Source organism: Melanerpes formicivorus, unplaced genomic scaffold, assembly GCF_026170545.1.
Source record: "Melanerpes formicivorus ecotype bairdi unplaced genomic scaffold, bMelFor1.0.p_v2 SCAF_13, whole genome shotgun sequence".
Classification (NCBI taxonomy): Eukaryota; Metazoa; Chordata; class Aves; order Piciformes; family Picidae; genus Melanerpes; species Melanerpes formicivorus.
This window is the reverse complement of record NW_027142365.1, coordinates 567,490-586,674: the sequence shown is the minus strand read 5'-3', so window position 1 is coordinate 586,674 and position 19,185 is coordinate 567,490. Positions and strand designations below refer to the sequence as shown.

The 19,185-nt window shown below is 48.8% G+C and overlaps 1 protein-coding gene across 3 annotated transcripts in view; it reads left to right on the top strand.

Annotated features, from left to right (window-relative positions):
• Positions 1-12,363, top strand: part of ARHGAP21 (Rho GTPase activating protein 21) — a 92,700-nt gene extending 80,337 nt beyond the window's left edge. For all 3 annotated transcript variants that reach the window (XM_068145746.1, XM_068145748.1, XM_068145747.1), the window contains 10 exons: positions 1,189-1,331; positions 1,427-1,582; positions 1,688-1,766; positions 3,251-3,324; positions 3,415-3,504; positions 5,828-5,953; positions 6,163-6,204; positions 6,526-6,631; positions 8,430-8,461; positions 9,777-12,363. In XM_068145746.1, the coding sequence (XP_068001847.1) occupies positions 1,189-1,331; positions 1,427-1,582; positions 1,688-1,766; positions 3,251-3,324; positions 3,415-3,504; positions 5,828-5,953; positions 6,163-6,204; positions 6,526-6,631; positions 8,430-8,461; positions 9,777-11,510 (2,582 nt within the window). In that variant the 3' untranslated portion in view covers positions 11,511-12,363. The remainder of the gene's footprint in view (positions 1-1,188; positions 1,332-1,426; positions 1,583-1,687; positions 1,767-3,250; positions 3,325-3,414; positions 3,505-5,827; positions 5,954-6,162; positions 6,205-6,525; positions 6,632-8,429; positions 8,462-9,776) is intronic.
• The last annotated feature ends 6,822 nt before the right edge of the window (positions 12,364-19,185 follow it).

Below are 19,185 nucleotides of genomic sequence, written 5' to 3'. Positions count from 1 at the left end.
GCTAATCTCTGATGTCTGTTGTCAGCCTGTTGTTGTAAGGACATCATACACACATTCAGGCCACTGTCTGAGCAATCACTTCTCATCAGCCAGTCTCTTGCATTTAGGCTGTGAGACAATTCTGGTTTATCTCCCAAAGAAATGTCCCTTGGCTCCTGCTATGCTGTGGATTATGTAACTGAATTGCAGGTGTGAAATGGCAAATCTGCTGCAAGAACATTGCCAGAAACCCTTGACTAAGAGGAGGCACTGCTGCATGAGCTGACTTGCAGTACAGGATGGCTGGGAATCCTCCTTTGCTACACTGAGTCATGGCATGGCTTAGGTTGGAAGGGACCTCAGAGGTCATCTGCTCCAGCTTCCCTGCCATGGGCAGGGACACCTCTCAACTAAGCTTAGCTGATCAAGGCCTCATCCAGTCTGGCCTTGAACAGAGAAGGCAGCCACAGCCCTCCTGGGCAGCCTGTTCCAGAGTCTCACCACCCTTGTACTGAAGAACATCTCCCTAAGATCCAGCCTAGCCCCGCTCTGTCTCAGCTTAAAACCATTTTCTCTTGTGCTTTGCTACACACCCTTGTGAAAAGTCCCTCTCCAGTAGGATCCCACCACAAGTTGTTTAGGAGAGGTCAGCTCTAATGGAACCCTTTGTCTGATTTTTGGGTAGATAGTATTTTAAGTGTTTGAGTCCTATGTGAAATAATTTAGAGTGCACAGGTCTGCACAGGTGAGAGCATGGCTGTTTGGGTTCATAGAGCTTTTGGGCAGCACTGTGATCAACACAGACTTAATCTTGCTTTATTAACTGTAGATTGTGGTGGGTTTAATATGATTTATGTACCTTTAGTCTTACAATTACGACATTCCGCAGTACCATCCAGCTACTTGCTCTAAATTTAGGCTGTTAAGAGCCAAAGAAGGTTGTGAAGGTGTTGGGTAGAGGGTTGGACATGATTATCTGAGAGGTCTTTTCCAACCTTAATGATTCCATGACTCTGTAAAGTATGTTTAAGACAGGTCAATGTTTAATGAGTGGTTGTGGGAGTCAGGGCTGCTGAAAGAGGTCACAGTGCCGTAGGTGTCACTCGATCGCTGCAGATCCAGTGCCTGTATCTGCAGTAGTTTGCGTGGCTTAAATGCTCCTGGTTTTCTTCTTTACTTCCTTGTTTGCCTTATGGTAACAACCAAAAGATGAGACAAGCCCCCCAAAAGACAAGGGAACGTGGAGAAAAGGCATCCCAAGCATCATGAGGAAGACGTTTGAGAAGAAGCCATCTGCTGTGGGAACGTTCGGTGTCAGGCTGGACGACTGCCCCCCGGCTCACACCAACAAAGTATGGCAGCACAGTTGTGCTTCCTCTCCTGACTTTAGAAGAGTTTTTGTATCAGTTCCTTCAAAATGTACATACAACTGCTCATTTTTCCTCAGTATATTCCCCTGATTGTTGATATCTGCTGCAAACTGGTTGAGGAAAGAGGCCTGGAGTACACAGGTATTTACAGAGTCCCCGGGAACAACGCTGCCATCTCGAGCATGCAGGAGGAGCTCAACAAGGGAATGACTGACATTGATGTCCAGGATGATGTAAGTCTTCGATCACATGAGTTCTGAGTCGAGCTCTCAAAAGCTTCTGCCTGTGTTGTGACTATAGAAACAGAAAGCATGTCTCTCCTTTCCCTCTAACTGCAGAAATGGCGAGACCTGAATGTGATCAGCAGCCTGCTGAAATCCTTCTTCAGAAAGCTCCCAGAGCCCCTCTTTACCAATGGTGAGTTGCTGCTGCTGTGCTTTTTGTCTTCAGGAATTTCCATTGAACAGGTGTAAGGTGACTGGCAAGAAAATCCAGTGGAATCATCCTCACTCTGTGGTACATGTCCCCTTTCTTCACTAAAGAGCAGGGAGTCAGGGTGATCACAGAGCTGAAGAGTGAGAGAGTTTCTCTTATGGGGCAGGAATTGCAAATCTCAAGAACAAATGAGTAAAAATTGCAGGTTTACTTTGCAGTACTCTATGAAAGTTGTGTTTCCCTACCCACCATTAGCCTCCCATATATTATTGTATTAGCATCATAGTGTCAGTCAGGGTTGGAAGGGACCACAAGGATCATCCAGTTCCAACCCCCCTGCCATGGGCAGGGACACCCCACACTAGATCAGCCTGGCCAGAGCCTCAATCCAGCCTGGGCTTAAACACCTCCAGGGATGGCTCCCCAACCACCTCCCTGGACAACCCATTGCAGGGCTTCACCACTCTCATGGGGAAGAACTTCCTTCTCACCTCCAGCCTGAATCTCCCCACCTCCAGCTTCATTCCATTCCCCCTAGTCCTAGCACTGCCTGAGATCCTGAGCAGTCCCTCCCCAGCCCTCCTGGAGCCCCCTTCAGATACTGCAAGGCCACAATGAGGTCACCTCGGAGCCTTCTCTTCTCCAGACTGAACAGCTCCAACTCCTTCAGTCTGTCCTCACAGGAGAGGTGCTCCAGCCCTCTGATCATCCTTGTGGCCCTTCTCTGGACACGTTCCAGCACCTCCAGATCCCTCTTGTAATAGGGGCTCCAGAACTGGAGGCAGTACTCCAGGTGGGGTCTCCCCAGAGCTGAGCAGAGGGGGAGAATCACCTCCCTTGCCCTGCTGGCCACACTTCTCCTGATGCAGCCCAGGATCTGATTGGCTTTCTGGGCTGCAAGTGCACACTGAGAGCTCCTGTTGAGCTTCTCCTCCCCCAGCACCCCCAAGGCTCTCTCCTCAGGGCTGCTTTCCAGCCAGTCCCTGCCCAGCCTGGATTTGTGCCTGGGATTGCCCTGACCCAGCTGCAGGACCCTGCCCTTGGTCTTGTTGAACCTCATGAGGTTGGTGTGTGCCCACCTCTCCAGCCTGTCCAGGTCCTTCTGGATGGCCTCCCTTCCCTCCAGCTGTCTGCTGCACCACACAGCCTGTATTAAATATCCAGTAGGGGCTAATCTGGAGTCCCATCCCTGGAGATGTTCACAGTGAGGCTGGACAGGGCTCTGGGCAACCTGATCTAGTGGAGGATGTCCCTGCTGAGTGCAGAGGGGTTTGACTGGATGACCTTTGGAGGTCCCTTCCAACCCAACCCATTCTGTGATTCTAGTTTATGACTTCAAAATGTCTTCCATCTCTCTGTATTCCCTGTGTTCATGAAGAGTGAGGCGCTGTGAGGGGAGTGGGTGTGTATATAACTTTATATATGGAGAATACTCACCTGTGATGAATTTCTGCTTCCTTTCCCAGACAAATATGCAGATTTTATAGATGCCAACAGAAAAGAAGATCCTGTTGAGCGTCTGAAAACACTGAAGAGGCTGGTAAGCTGCAGTCAGGTGTGGTGTTAGGTGCACTGCAGCATTTAGCATTAAGTGTTCCACGTTCTGAATTGCCTTTTGGTTTTGTTTCAGATTCATGATTTACCTGAACATCATTATGAGACTCTCAAGTTTCTTTCTGCACATTTGAAGACCGTAGCAGAGAACTCGGAGAAGAACAAGGTATCAGACAGAGAAGTGCAATGGGTTTTGGTTTGGCTTAGTCATTAGCAGAGTCCTTGTGCAGGATTACTTCTGCTAGGATCAATAATTTATTTCTGTAGATAAAATTAAGGTTTTTGCTACGTTGAGAAGATTTTTTTGTGTTAGACTAAGGACCTCCTGCCAAATATGCCTCTGTTCAGTGTGAATTCAGTTTATTCAGGCTGGGATTAATTCTTGTGGGAATGACTGCCTACATCCTGCATTTATCCCAAGTCTGTACGTTTCATCTAAACAGCAATCAGAGCTTGCCAGGGCAGGGCACAGGTCTGGGACCCGAGTGCAGCTGCTGGCAGAGGCTGTCCCTGTCCCTCCACCTGTGTGTGAAGCCTGGCTTCTGCATGCTTGAGTAATTTTTGAGACTAGGGCTTGCTGTAGTTATAGAATGACTAAGGTTGGAAGAGACCTCCAAGATCAAGTCCCACCTTCTACCCAACACCTCCATGACCACTGGACCATGTCCCAGAGTGCTGCCTCTACTTGAGTGTTCGATGTCCGCATAGAAGGTGGTTGGAAGAAAGGAAACTGACGATGTGAGGGCTGACAGTTGATCACTACAGGCTCTTAGTCCTCCACTAAGAATAGCTTTTTGTCTTTTCCACGGGGTGAGGAAGAGTTGGTTTGTGAGAGGTGCCCACAGTAAATGCAAGTCCTAGCATCCCCTTTGCTGAGCTCTCAGAAAGGGCTGTTTGAATGCAGGGCTGTGCACAGCAGGGGTGTGCTTCTGGCTGCTTCCCTCAGGGTAGCTTATCACTTGGCTGCCCATGTGCAGGGTACAGGAAAAAAATGATGTGAAATGATGCTGTCAAGAGGAACCTGGGACCAATCTGAAATCAAACAGTGCCTCAGTTCTGGTGAATGTGGTAGGTTACAAATTACAGCTACGAATAATACCTTCTCCTTAAACAGGAGGCAAAAGGAGATGTGTGTACTGAAAAAATAGTTAAATGATAACTTTTAGTGGATTTAAGCTGACACCATAAGGAGCTGGCAGTAAATACCCTGTTCCTGTGCAATGCCTAAAGCAAACCTTGATCATTTTATGGGCTTGATGTGCTGTATAGATGTTGTTTAAATAATGTGAATGTTAAAGAGTACATAAGGCTAGAGGAGTGAGGTGATACTCTGACTTTTCAAAGGCTGTGATTCAATTCCAAAAGTGAGGATCAGGGACTTGTCATGTGTGTAACTTCCTTCTGGTAAGCACAAGGGCCTTGCCTCCTATATGTTGTTACAACACTACATATTTCCATGTCACAACAGTAAACTTAAGTCAGAAGTAAGCAAAAATAGAAGGTAAAATAGAGGGTAAGTATTCTGCTGCTACTTCTGTGGAATTATTTGTCAGTTGTAACATCAAAACTGAGTTGAAAGGGTGATTTGTGTTGTGACATGATTGCATAACGCTGAGTCTGTCTCATGAATACATGTGTTGGGTCTGGGATGTTGGTTGCTGCTGCCTCCTCCAAAGTAGATGCAAATTGAAAGAGCTCTTTGTCAGTAGACATAATGCAGTATTGGATTGCCAGCTTATTTTTTTTGTCATGTAAACATTCTCAGGGAAAATAAAAGCCAAACCAAAACCCCCAGACCCAGGCAGCTACCAAACCCTTTTAGTTTAAAATCTTAAACATCAGCGTTGCAAAACAAAACAAATAGTCTTTAAGGGAAGATGGGGGAAAAAATACCCAAAACAATTCCCCTGGAAGTGTAAAGAGTATGTCTGAGTCCTTTTGGGGTTTGTGCTTGTGGAGCTTGCAGTGGGCTAAGGAAGGTTGAATTCTGAATTGTAGAAATTACAAAATCATAGAGCAGTTTGGGTTGGAAGGAGCCTTAACAATCATCCAGTTCCAACCCCCTGCCGTGGGCAGGGACACCTCCCACCAGCCCAGGCTGCTCAAGGCCTCATCCAGCCTGGCCGTGAACACCTCCAGGGAGGGGGCATCCAGTGTCTCACCACCCTCACTGTCAAGAATTTCTTCCTAATCTCCAGTCTCAAAGTCCCCTTTTCCAGCCTCAGTCCATTCCCCCTCATCCTGTCACTACAAGCCCTTGTGCAAATTCCCTCCCCAGGCACATGGATGGATCCAAACGTTGAATGCATTTATTGCAGCTGCATACAGGAGAGCTTTTAGTGTAGTGTAGCGTCCTGCCCGAGTCACCAGTGTGGTTTTAAACCCCTTGGTCCATATCTAAAGCAGCTCTCAGATAGAGGAGCAGTGTGATATCCCTGCACCCAGCCCATGGTACTCCTTTTTCTCATTGGAAATGTTTCATTTCTTAGATGGAACCAAGAAACCTGGCAATAGTCTTCGGTCCAACGCTCGTGAGGACATCTGATGACAACATGACACACATGGTTACCCACATGCCAGACCAGTACAAAATTGTAGAAACACTCATCCAAAAAGTAAGTGGCTGCTCTCCCTTCCCTGTGAAGTAAGGCTGTACCCAGGTCGCAAAGCTGCTCTCCTTGGGCCACGTTGGGGCTGGTATTTATCCTTCACACTCCAGCATAGCTGCTTTTTGTTTCCAGTGGATGTCCATGTTTGTTTCTTCCACATTTTAGGGGTCTTGTGTTCCCTGTGGGGTTTTCACCTTTCTTATTTTAAATTGTAGCATGACTGGTTTTTCACAGAAGATGATGCTGAAGAGCCCCTTGTAAGTATTATGTCCTAAATATTTGTCTTCTAACTAGCTTAGCTTAGAACCTGCTTCTGCTGCCTCTAGAATGTTTGCATCACTGTATGGTTTGCTCTTCAGAAGCAGCTTTTTAGCTCTCCAGTCCTTACAGTAATGAATTACAGAATAAATATAAAGTAAGGCAAGCCATGCCTTTTGTTTAAAAGCCAGCTGGGAGAATAAGAAGGCATGAGGAAAGCCTCTCCTCAGGTGAATAGTTTTGAGTTTTCTGAATGCTGTTAAATCATGATGAACTATTTGTGAAACGATGATGAAGAGCTCTTTGTTTATTAACTATAGACAGCAGTTCAGGAGGAAAGCACAGTAGAATCTCAGCCAGTGCCAAACATAGATCATTTACTCACCAACATTGGAAGGACGGGAGTATCTCCTGGAGACGTATCAGGTAACTTGCCCGGACAGCCCCTAGGCTAGAACGACTCTTAATGACTCTAAACACTCTCTTAACTCACTGTGACTCTCTCTTCCTATCTTTTTCCCCACTAATGAACTTGGTTTTCTCTTTTCCAAAAGATCATTAACACTTCTCAAAGACTTGAGCTGTTGGTAATCATGCATGACACACAATTTGGGAAAGTTTGTTGCCTACCGAGAATGTAGTGATGAAAAGCTGAGGCTTGCACAGAGTGTGTCATCTATGGACAGTGAGCCATGTGCTCAGCGTGGTGAGGGGAAGCAGATAGCTGCTGTGAAGTGGTTCGTTGTGATGGCAGAAAGGTTATCTTCGGAGGGGGCTTCAAGTTAACCCTTCCCAGCGTTAGGAATGCAAAAAACTTGAGCAATGTTTTTCTCGTCGAGTGATGGACACTTTAATGCTGCAGTATGTCGATACTAAAGCTGATTTCCTTCTGTTTATAAATGCCATCCTCTTTTGTGGCTAAGGACAAGCATTGCAGGCTCTCTCTTGGTGACTTTTTTACCCCTCCTTTCACTCTACTACTGCACTAACCCAGCATGTTGTATCCCACGAATGTTACCCCTGCGTCTCCAGCTTCCTTTTCAGTTTTCCAAGGGTGGTTCAGCACTTACTGAAACGATCACTTTGTACTGATGTTGTGACAGGAGAAGTGGGAGGAGTCTATCACACGGTGATGTCATTAGTGGATTCTGTGATGTCACTGGTGGACAGCTGGAACTGTAGGAAGAAGGAGGACTGTTGCCCACACTGTAGCTGCCTTGTCTGCAGAAACCCCCGGTTCTTGTAAATGGAGAACAAACCAGTTGATCTGTGCTGTAAATTTTCATTTGAGAGTATTTTAAACAGATCAATGCTACTTTTTAAAAGTTTTTCTGCTGTTTCTTGTTATCTCTGAAGCAGACCCTGAGGAGAAATAGCATGGTATGGTCTACCAGTCTTTCTAGTCATAAAGCATTAGCCATGTGTCAAAAAGGGGTGTGGCAGGGGGCTCAGCTCTTTCTTCCTGGGGAGAAAGTCCCTAAAGCTTGGAGCATCCAAGTGCCTATTTTTCAGTCCCTGTGCTGGCCCCTTCCTACCCTCTTTGTAACTGTATGATCTTGGGTTTTGCCAGACAGTGCAAGTATGGTGTCCATTTTTCATTTCATGAGAGCGCTTGTTGTAGAAAGGGACAAAGCTGGAGCAGCGGCTGGAAGCCAGCCCCTTCCAAAATCAAACTTTACCTGCACGTAGGCAGAGGTGGAGAGGGATGGGTGATTGGGATTTCCCCACAAAACACCAGTCAATTCCTTTAAAACCCTTGCAAAAAGACTAAGGACTCCACGAGCCACAATTTGTCCCTAGGGCACCAACAGTGCTAAGCCATTCGATGTTGCTTTGCGTCTCCTGCGCCTCAGGAGAGTACCCAGTACCATCCTGAACAGGTCTCAGCTGCGGGTTTGCAGGGGCTGTGTACTTAAAACATGGACTAAAGCTTAAGCCTTAGCATTTCTGTTTGCTTTCTTTAGAAGAACAGGGCTCCTTTGCCATTCCTGTCATTGAGCTGGTTCTGCCTACAATTCACAGCATCCTTTCATGGCGGTGGCTTTCTGTGGTGCAGCTTGCATCTTTGTGAGCTCTGACTATTCACTCTGTTCTGGTTTTGATTTGCTTCACGTTTTGTTCTGTGCTTGTCTTTGGCCATAAGTCCAGCATTGTCTGTAGCAACAAGGAGGAAAGACATGCACAGGACTGAGCAGAGCTGTTTTTCTTTCTGATTTCTCCACAGATTCAGCCACTAGTGACTCAGCAAAGTCTAAGGTAAATCACTTGGGGAAACAATGGAGCTGCAAGCTTCTGAAATCTGTTAGATATTTGCTTGTATCACCTGTATGCAGGTGGACCACAGAGCATGTTTTTAGTAAGTGTGGATCACCAAGTAATTTTAGTGTTACATTGGAGAGGTTGCTTGCAGATAGCTGCATCTGCCAAAGCAGCCAGCTGCATGCAAACAGCTTTGCTCCAGCTCTTGCAACTGGAGTCCTTACCTCCTTTTTCCATCTCGCTGAGTAGAGAGAAATACAGTCAGTCTGTTCCCTCTCACTGTTAGCATCCTGCTTACTCCCAGATAGTAATTGTGTTTCCCTGTTTTCATTGGGAGAAGCATAAGTAGGATGTTGCCTTTACTTCATCAGAAGTAATAGTAGCTACAACTCCTGTAGGAAGCCAAAGCTTTGGCTTCAAAGCTGCTGTTCAGAATCTCCTTAAGAAGTATTGCTGTGCTTGGGAGAGCAGCCTTAGTAGCCTTGGAGAGCAAGGCTGGAACAAGAGCAGGAGCTCAGTCCTCAGTAATGACTGACCTTTGGACAGCTCTTTCAGTCTCTCAGGCTGTGGTTCAGTAGCCGCTGGCCCTGGGCGTCTGTAGCAGTCAGTGATGTGGCAGCATGTGGCTGCCCTCACTCATCTGTGAGCACAGGGGTCAGCTTTCTGCTGGTGTGTGTCCTGGGCATCCCCACTGGAGCTGAGAACAGGACTGAATGCATCCACCTGGGTCATTGTGGAGATGCCAGCCCAGCTGCTTTCTGAGGACTGTCCCTCTGCTGGTTTGTGCCATTCTAAAGATAGATCCTTCAAAAACCAGGAAGTTTATTTTGTAACTTGTCTATACTCGTGTCTAAACTAGAGTTTCAGGAAGGTGATTAATTGGTACCACTTCAAAACTCAGCCTGAAAGGTGAAAGATAGTTGTAAAATGGTTGGACAAAGGAGCTTTTTCACACAGGTGAGATTCTGAAAGGAGGGTCTTAGACCACACTCCTGAGTCCTCATCTGTGAAGCAGTTTCTGTTGCAAAGCAGTCTTGAAGAGGCTGCCTGTTCTGTTAGTCAATCAACAGCCCAATAGCTGTATTTACAAACCCATCTTTGTTAGGTTGAAGGGATTCAGATACCAAGTGGAATCCTTGGGGTGAAAATTGACTGCTTGGGCAGTGCCACGCAGGCTACAAAGAGCAAGGAAACATTTCCTGAACAAAGGCAGGCTTTCTGCTGAGATGCTCAGGATGTGGCTTTCAAAACTCAGGCTCACAAGTATTTCTTTCGTGATTCCTAATCATGCCTTCTCCCTCTCTTTGAACAGGGTTCTTGGGGGTCTGGGAAGGATCAGTATAGCAAGGAACTGCTCGTGTCCTCAATTTTTGCAGCAGCTAGTCGCAAGCGGAAGAAAACAAAGGAGAAGCCCCAGCCCAGCAGCTCAGAGGACGAGCTGGACAATGTCTTTGTCAAGAAGGAGCCTGCAGAGCAGTCTCGTGGTGACACAGCCAAAGAGGATACGGCGAAAGGGGAGTATGAGAGAGAGAGGGATGTAGGGAGAAAACAGAGGATGTTTGTCCTGAAGGAAAAAGACAACAGCACTAAAAAAGATGTGAGTGTTGTGAAGGATGAAAAGAAGTCGTTGAAGAAAGAAAGCCTCCTGTCAGAGGAACCATCATTGCCTTACCATGAAAAATGCACAAAATTGCCCAATCCCAGCTGTCTGCCAGCCACTCAGAAGAGTAACCCCAAACCACCTGTTTCACAATCTTCTTCCCAGGTTGAGGAGACAGTGTCTGACTCTGGCACTATGCTGAGCACTTCCTCCCAGGCTTCCCAGCACAGATACTCATGCAAAAAAGTAGCCAGCCCTGAAATTAAACACTTGGAGTTTTTAGCAGCTGATGTCAGTTCCATCACCTCAGATTACTCAACGACTTCATCTACCATGTGTCTCACTGGATTAGATGCCAGCATGCTGAGTCCTGAGGTGCACTCAGTGACAGAAAGCAAGGGAGAAGATGCTGATGACGAGAGGAGCGAATTGGTCAGCGAAGGGCGGCCGATGGAGACCGACAGCGAGAGCGACTTCCCCGTCTTTGCCACCAGTGCCGCTGCCGACAGGCTGGCCAAGGGGAAGGCTCCAGAGGTGGTGAAGAGTGGTCGGAGGAACTCTGAGGAAAGTGAAGTAAGTTGTACTGAGGGCAGTTCCACACCCAAGCTGGAGAGCCGCAGGCTGTTCAGCTCACACAAACTGATCGAGTGCGACACGCTCTCCAGGAGGAAGTCTGCGCGGCACAAAACGGACAGCGAGGGCTCGGGCGATGCCAGGAGCGAGAAGGACTTGCCTGCTGTGACCAAAATGTTTGACATCATGAAGAAAGGGAGGTCGACCAGCAGTTTAGCTACGTCAGCCAGGAGCGAGGCCGACAAACAGGAGCCCACCTGGAGACTTAAAATCACCGACAGGTTAAAGCTGCGGCTCAAGTCCTCTGCGGATGACATGTTCGGAGTCGGGAACCAGAAGGCTAACTCGGCGGAGAGCGCCAAGAGGAAGAACATCAGGCGAAGGCACACGCTTGGGGGGCAGAGGGACTTTGCTGAAATCAGTGTCCTGAACGCTTGGAAAGCTCAAGAGCCGAGTCAGAGTAGAGAGAGGGAGTCTGAGCTTTCAGCTGTGAATCGGCTGAAGCCGAAGTGCCCAGCGCAGGACCTCTCTATCTCGGACTGGCTGGCACGGGAACGTCTGCGCACCAGCGCGACCGACCTTGACGGAGGGGAGCCTGGAAAGCCCAGGCTTGAGAACGCTGCCCTAGCAGATGGAGCTAAGGCAGAGCTGCCTTCATCTGCAGACCTGCAGGCAGATGAGGGCAGTTCTTCCAGCAGCTTGACTCTAATGAATAGAACACCACCCTCAGGACCATTTCAGCCACCAGACCAGGTAAATGGTGAAAACTACCAGAATATGAACAAAACCAATTTTAGCCCAGCAGTTGATGCCCACCCTCATAAACTGTCTGGGACCCAAGTGGTTAGATCTCGATTCTACCAGTACCTTTGAAAGGGGGAAGCTATGTCCACCGCAGCAATTCAGTCCCCTACTGTTACACCTCCAGTAACTCTGTGTGTGTGTGAGTGTGTGTACATATATATATATATATATATTTTCCTGTACTGTTGTTGTTATGCAGCCTTCATTTGGGCTGGTTTCATCAATGTGCTCTGTGGAACGTCTTCACAGTGCATTACCACAGCCAGAAGAACACTAAAGTTTAAAGTATATATATATATTTTAAGAAGAAAGAGAAAGAAGTATATTTGATGGCTGCATACAAGTGTTGAACAAAGCATCTGATGCAACGTGCTGCGTGGTGTGTCCAGGGCTCTCTGGGCCGAGAGGGGGCCTGGCATTAGTATGAAGACAACTTGTTCTTTTGGTGTTAGTCACTAACAAGTGCCTCATCATCGATTCATTTGGTGTGTTAGGGTGCCATACTGTTAATTAGAGCAAGTGATCACAAACGAACGGATGCGTTTCACCCTTCACGAGTTCCATGGCGTTTTACAGATGTTAACACAGGTGGCTACAGAGCTTCCATTCCTTAGGCATTCCAGTTAAATGTTTGGAGTTTTATATTTCCAATTTTAATACAGATTTTGAGTTTTATGTGACTTGAATTTTTAACCTTTCTGTAAAATAAGTAACTTAAATGTACATATTCCATGTGTATCTTTTCTTCAGATACCAGATTTGATATAAATGTTGTAACATAGGCCTGTAGATAGTGGATACTGGATGGAGCTGGTTTCTTTTATTGAGAATATAATTCTGCATGAAAACCTAATGAATCCAAACCTGTATCATGCCTGTGTGCATACCCACTTAAACACTGGAAATAAAACTGTTTTGGTGACTCTGTGCCTGATGCCAAGTCATTCTGGGGGAGCAGCCTTACAGTTGTCCTGGTTACCGGCTGCATTTGTTCCTGGAGACAATGCTTGGGTTTGATCTTCAAGGCCTTTTCCAGCCGTGGTGCAGGTGTGCACTCTGTCACCTGGCAACGGCTATGGGACCCAGCTACTCTGCTACAGAATCAGAGCATATAGAAATGGGAAAAGGTGTGACTGTGTCACCCCCATCTCACGTGCTAACCTGCAGCATCTCATCCCACAACCCAAAGGCACTAAAGAGGAGCACCTTTTATCATAGAATGGCTCAGGTTGAAGGGACCTTGGAGATCATCTCACTCCAGCCTCCCTGCTGTGGGGCAGGGATGCCTTGCAACCAGTCCAGCTTGCTTAAGGCCTCATCCAGCCTGGCCTTGAACACCTTCAGAGAAGGGGCATCTCAGAAGGGTAGGGGTTGGGAGGGACCTCTGGAGATCATCCAGTCCAACCCTGCCACCAGAGCAGGAATTATACTGACTGGCTGAGATGGGTTTAAATGGACTTCATTTCCTTCCAAAGTGACTTTAACAGTCACTTGTAGGAACAAAGGTAACATAAAGCAGGGCTCCGAGTAGGTAGGGCCAAGGACTGCCAAAAGATGCCAGTGTCCTGTGACAGCACATGGCACCTGCCACTGTCACAGCCACATAAATACCAAGCAGTCCTAGAGTCTTGCTAGTGTGATGTGATGCTTTTGTGCAGTGGGGATCTCCCTGTGCCTCCCATGTTCTCGGAGCACGTCCTGAGCTGGGACACGTCTGGGGGTCCCAGTCCTGGTGATTCAGCAGCACTAAGGGAGTGCTCTGCAACCACCTTTTGGTTTGGCAGCATTTCCAGAGACATCTGAATGCCATCTGGCTTGATTCCATTTCTGTGGTTTAAAAATAAATGAAAGATCCTCTCTGGTAAATGGGAAGAGAGCAGAGTGCAGAGGAGGGAAGCAGTGTGCTTTGCAGCAGGGAAGGAACAGCAGGCTCAGCCAGATGATGCCGCGGAGACAGGAGCACCACGCCTGAGCACCACGACGCGTCTCCAGTGACGTGTGGAAAGGTTTGTTGGTCTCCTCTGCTTCTTACAATCTCTTCCCATCCCTTAGCCACAGCTGCCAGGTCAGACAGCTCAGTGTAGTAAAAGCTCTCAAGCAGGTGACGCTTGAATTGCCTTGTAAGCAGCTAAATGGCCAAGTGCTAGGTTGCTCATAGAGCACAACCGTGCAAGGAACAGGTATATAATGTGCAGAAATTAAGTTATAAACTACTAGGCAGTGGTTGGGACTCAGCTTGCAGATGTACATAAATTAGATTGTCTGGTGGAGATGAGGTGAGCAGGCAGTGGAACCTGGAGAACTGTTCACCTGCAGCTTGAGTGTCTTGTCAGGCTGCCATGAGATGGGAGGGCACCCAAGTGGTGCTGGTATGGACACCTACAGCTGCATGTCCTGATCTGTGAACATGCAAGTGATGCAGTTCTTTAATGCAAACAAGAGGACAGATAGGGAAAAGCTGAAGAAAAGGACAAGCCTGAAGAATAAGGCCTTGTGCTCCTCTGGCTGCAAGAAGGGTTTGGCTGCATTGTGCCCCCCTGTGTGCCAGCAGCAGAGCAGCATGGCTGGTGTTGGAGGAGGGGGCACAAGCGGCTGACCTGCTGCACACCAGCCCATCCCTGCTGGCCCTGCCACCAGCACAAAGGGGTCTGTGCCTTTGAATGCCAGGCAGAGCTGGCTCCAGCAAGGTCTTTCCCTGACATGAAGGCAAGAGGGTCACTCCCTGGTGGCACTTTAAAATCCAGTTTACAGAAACAGCAGCAGTGCTGGGCTGTATTGCAGCTGCTACTTGATCTGGTCAAGGAAGAGAAGGGAGAGCTTGACGACATGACTTGTGATGTCTTCGGTGTCCTGGCACTTAATTTCACTGTATGATGTAAGAACCAAAGACCGTATCTCTTCAGCCGTAAGAGTGCTGGCCGAGCACATACGGTAGGGTCATGCTCCTGATGCCTTTTGGACTGCATCCGGCAGTGCTTCGCTAGATGGAGCAGTTGCTTTCTCAAAGCGCTCTTCACCGACGAGGAAATGAGCCCCGTCTTAAATACACTCCTGGTGCATTAAGCCATTGACAAATGCAGCATGGCCATTCTACACTAATTTGTCGTAAGTGGGCATCTGATGACTCAATCTATCTAAACTTAGGCATTTGGATGTGGCTCAGCCCCGCTGTTCAAAGGAACTCACCTGGATGCGTCTGCCCTGCCTTGCTCTCAGGGCTGGCTTAAGACTGTACGGAGGAGGGCTGAGCTCACTCGAACCAGCTCATATTTGATCGAGATGAGCACGCATGGGGTCAGTTACTGCACATTGCCTGTTCCCTGGTGCTAATCGAGAGCCTAAGCCTGCAGATCAGGAGAGAAAACTCTGCTCTTAGGAGAGTGTCTTTCAAAAGAAAAAGCCATCACGATGCTGCAAGATCAACTCTTGCAACTGCCCTGCTTTTATGAAGCCCATGCTCTAAAACCAGGCAGTCTCCCTACTGGCCAATTGCTGTGCTACTGACAGTTGTATTGAGCCTTAGAATCGCTAAAATGTGGTATTAAAGAGGACTGATGTTGATCATTTAGTATTTGACTGTGGGCAGTGTGGGGTTTGCTACGCAGGAATTCTGTGGGCAGAGGTTTGTGGGATGCTCTTTACAACATTGCAGAGATTGTCCAGGTACAGAAATGTTTCTTGGACTGAATGGCAGAGCAGCCTGCAGCAGCCTTCTGGCAGTGGGGAGCTCTGTGTGTTGCTTCTCACTGTTCTTTGTGGGAGGCCCAAGCCAACTATCAGCAGGATGTCAGCTTCTACCCAGAGGGACCCAAACCCCTTTGTCATTAATGATACAGGAAGACCCTTGGGAAGCACTTCACAGGGTTGTCTGCAGTCTCTTTGCATGTCCAAATGACCATCCTGCATCACCCTGGCTTGTGGTAGAGGCTTGGCTTGCACTGAGGAAGCTTTAGTGAGACTTTGAAAAGAAGGCCTCCATTTTTTAACTGAAAGATTGCTTTGGCAAGTAGAAAGAAAACAAATCCTTTCATGCACATCTTTAGTCAGTTTGCATCTATCAGTCTCTCTTGCCCTTTCCTGAGGGAGATGCCTGGCTGATTAAATCAGCCCCCGACCACAGCCCAGGTCTGGAATTGAGGCTAGACCCTTGCTGCTGGGTGTCAGCTTCTGCTGTTGTCTGGCACAGGGGAGGCAGCTTGCATCCCTCTCAAGGCTGATGCTGTGTTTGGTGATCTGTACTACCATTGGACTTTTGAGAGGCCTTGCTCAGAGATCTGGCTTGAGCTGGTAAGAGTGAGCTTATTGCTGGGACTGAGTAAGAGTCTTCTGGTTGTGGCTGTGCAATGGGGAGGCTTTCATTCTCCCTGTGTCCTGCTGTGTTGCTGGCAGGCAGGATTAAAATGGAGATCCCTAGGACCCTGACTAGAGCTAGGACTGGACAATACCACAGTGTTGCTGTATACCCCTTGCCTAGGGATAAAGCATGGCAGGCGTCCAGCTAGCTTAAGGGGGTTTAGGTTCTTCAGTCCCCTGAAACCTGATCCTGTTTCAGGTTAGGTGAGCTGGAGTGACAGTTCTGTGGTGGCTGGAAGCAAAGCTAGATCTGTGCTATCCAGGATTAGTAGCTGCAGAGAGCCTTTTGGAGTAGCTTCAGTCATGGGGCCTCTAGGGCTTGTGTGCTGCAGGCTGTGTGGCAAAGTGGCCAAGTTCCTGCTGCAGTCGATGGATGTTGTCAGGGCTTCTCCAACAGCGCTCAGGCTGCTGGGAGGGGGAAGCTCAGTTACGCTGCCCTGGCTTTGTGCAGCAGATCAGCTGCAGCACCAGTTCCTGGCTACTGTAGCTCTCCCTGAGGAGAGGGGCAGCAGCATGAACTGGAATGTTTCAGCATGTTTGATGGGATGGAATCATTTGCCATTTAAACTGCAAAAGCTTAAAATGCTAGATCTGTGCATGCATGGCCCTGAGCGCCTGCTGCTCTTCTGAGGCTTTACAGTCTTCCCAAACCTGCTCAGGAAGACTTCCCAACTGTAGCTGTCCTCATGCTGTAGAATTCAGTGTTTTCATGGTACAGAAATTATTTTAATGAATGCCAGAAAACGGAGGCAGGAAGGCTGTTCCCTCTCTGCTCACGGGCAGCACACTGCACGATGAAGGACTTGCTGTGGGAGCTGCTGCCTGCTTGTCTATGGCATTTATTATGCAGTTGGTCTGGATCATGCTGGCTCCTTCTGGCCTTCAGCCTACAAATCTCTGCAGAAACCCCCTCTGCCCCACGCTCTCTCAAGCAGATGGTTAGGCAGATGAAGAGCAGAGATGTGCTACCTCAGTAAGGGCCTTGTTGGTGCCAAAAATTTTAAGCTGGAGGAAGGAAAATGTGCAACAGAAGGGGCTGAGCCTTCCCAGCAATGAGCTCTGTGCTGGAAGGACACACAAGACGATGCCTGGGGAGGACCAAGGTCTGGGGATCAGTGGATGGACTCTGAAGGAAAAATAAGACAGGAGGGAGAAGTGTGACCCCAAGGTGTGAAGGGCTGGGCTATGCTGTTCTGAGCATATTGACCATCTCTTGCTGGCACAGGGGATGGGGAGTTTGCACTGCTTCCCTGTGTCAGGTGAGGATAACAGCATCACTTGAGAGTCCCTTTAACTGCAGTGGCACAAGGGGAAGCATAAACATCTCAGACAAGTGTGAACGTTGAGATGTCAGGTGGGAAAATTACGACGACAGAAGGCAGCTGAAAAGATGGATGGTAGCTGGGATCACAGAGATCTTAGCAATGTCTAGCAGAGAGGAAAAGAGACTGACAGGTCAGGGGAAAATCCAGGATTCAGTGTGTTGTTTATCAGCTGAGGCAGAGGAGAGCCCTCTCTAAGTGCTGTAGCTCTGGGATCTGTCGCGGGTTTGGGAGGATGCTGGTTTAGAGCGGGTCCCAGAGCTCTGAACGGTAGGAGAGTTGGTGTCTTGCAGATGCCCTCAGCACTTCAGGTGCCGCAGACTGAACGTGTTCTGCCGCTCGCAGGCACAGGGACAGACACCACCTTTGTGCGTTCTCCCCCTGCCCTGGGAGCCGGCTGGGCTGCGCTAGCTCAGCAGGGGCGGGGGCGGGGGCGGGGGGCGATGGCGTCAGAGCGACAAGAGGGAGGCAGTTCCTGCCGCCTCCCGAGCTCTTCCTGCCGCCTCCCGAGCTCTTCCTGCCGCTTCCCGAGCTCCGCGGCGCTCTGAAAACAACCGCTGGCGTCGGCAGCCCCTGGCTGCCCTCGGCGCTTCTCGGCTGCCCCTCTCCCGGCGTGGCTGGCAGCGCTGCGGCAGCTGCTGCGCCGCCTCGGAAGCCCCTGAGTCACCAAGGAGCAGGCGATGGGAGTCAGACGGGTTTGTGCGGCAGGGGACACAGAGGAGCTGTGGAGCCATCATCAGGTCCCACTGCTGGTATTTCAGGGACTAGGGCACCTGTGGCAAGCAGCAATTCTGCGTGCCCACCTGGGAAGCAGAGGTTTGGTCTCATCCCAAACTGGCAGCCGTACAATGAGCTCCAGCAGGTTTAACTCGGCGCAGCTGGTGACGCTCAGCAGAACTGCTGGGGCCAGGCGGCATCGTTGCTGTATCTGGAGAGGCACCACTTCCACGAGTGGCTTGTTTACGTGTGGCAGCTGTAGGGTGGGTCCTGCAAACTTAAACCTGAGAAGTGAAAGAGAACAAAACGAGCTGAAAGCTTGCATGTAGAAGATGCCTTTCCTGCAGCTTCCATTCCCCCCCGCGCCTCTGTGTCCTTTCGTGTGCTGTGTTCAGATGAGTTCACATCTTGGCGTTGTGCTGTGGCACTGTGACTGCTTTCACAACCTGGTACCACAGGAGCAAGCTGGGGCTTCCCACAACAAGCTGGGGCGAGGAGCAATGAGCATGCTCTGTGCTCAGGCAGGGATTGTGGGGACTGCTATTTGAAGGCATCACCAACTTCCCTCTAGTGTCCTGTACCAGCTGGCAGAAGCAGATGCCAGTGGTTCCCATGTTTCATAGTTTCATCCCACAGGGTCTGTGTGAGATTGTAAGTCCCTGAGAATAGCAGGGAGCAGAAGTAAAAAGAGAAAATCAGTATCCTTCTGAAATCCACATTTCAATGTGGGTGGAAAGACCTTAGCAAGCCCCTGGCTAACCTGTGGGGGTGTCCAGTTACCTTTCTCCTGCAGCAGCAGCATAGCCAACTCCTTGCATCTTAGCTGAGGCTGCACTGCTATATCTTCTGCATCACTTCAGTTGCAGACCCTTGTAGACCCTGATTTTGGCACAGGCACCCCTAAATGGCAGTGACTTTCCTAGAGGGCTTCCCCAGCACCTTGCACTGCCTATGCTCTGTGTGGGCAGGAGTCCTGCTTGTAGGAGGATGTGAGGAAGTTACTGAACAAAGAGAAGCAGAAATTTGAACCTGAAATTGCAAACGGACCCTGATCAGCTTGTCATCCTGCAGGGCAAGGACCTGGGGGGTAGCACTTGGGAAATTCGTGCTGAAGGGTTGAAAGATGCTGATGAGGATACACAGGAGAAAAAGATCAAACCCAGGAATAAGCATTTTGAAAGCAAAGTGAGGTGGAGCAGTTAAGCAAAAGTGCTGGTCACAAGCTGGCTCTTCAAAGGGAGGATGTGGCCTAAAGATCTTGTTTTGTCAAGCAACAAAGACAAGAGGGAAGGCTTGGATCTGCTTATTCCTCTTAATTGCTTCCTCTGTGACTGAAAAATGTGCACAGAGGA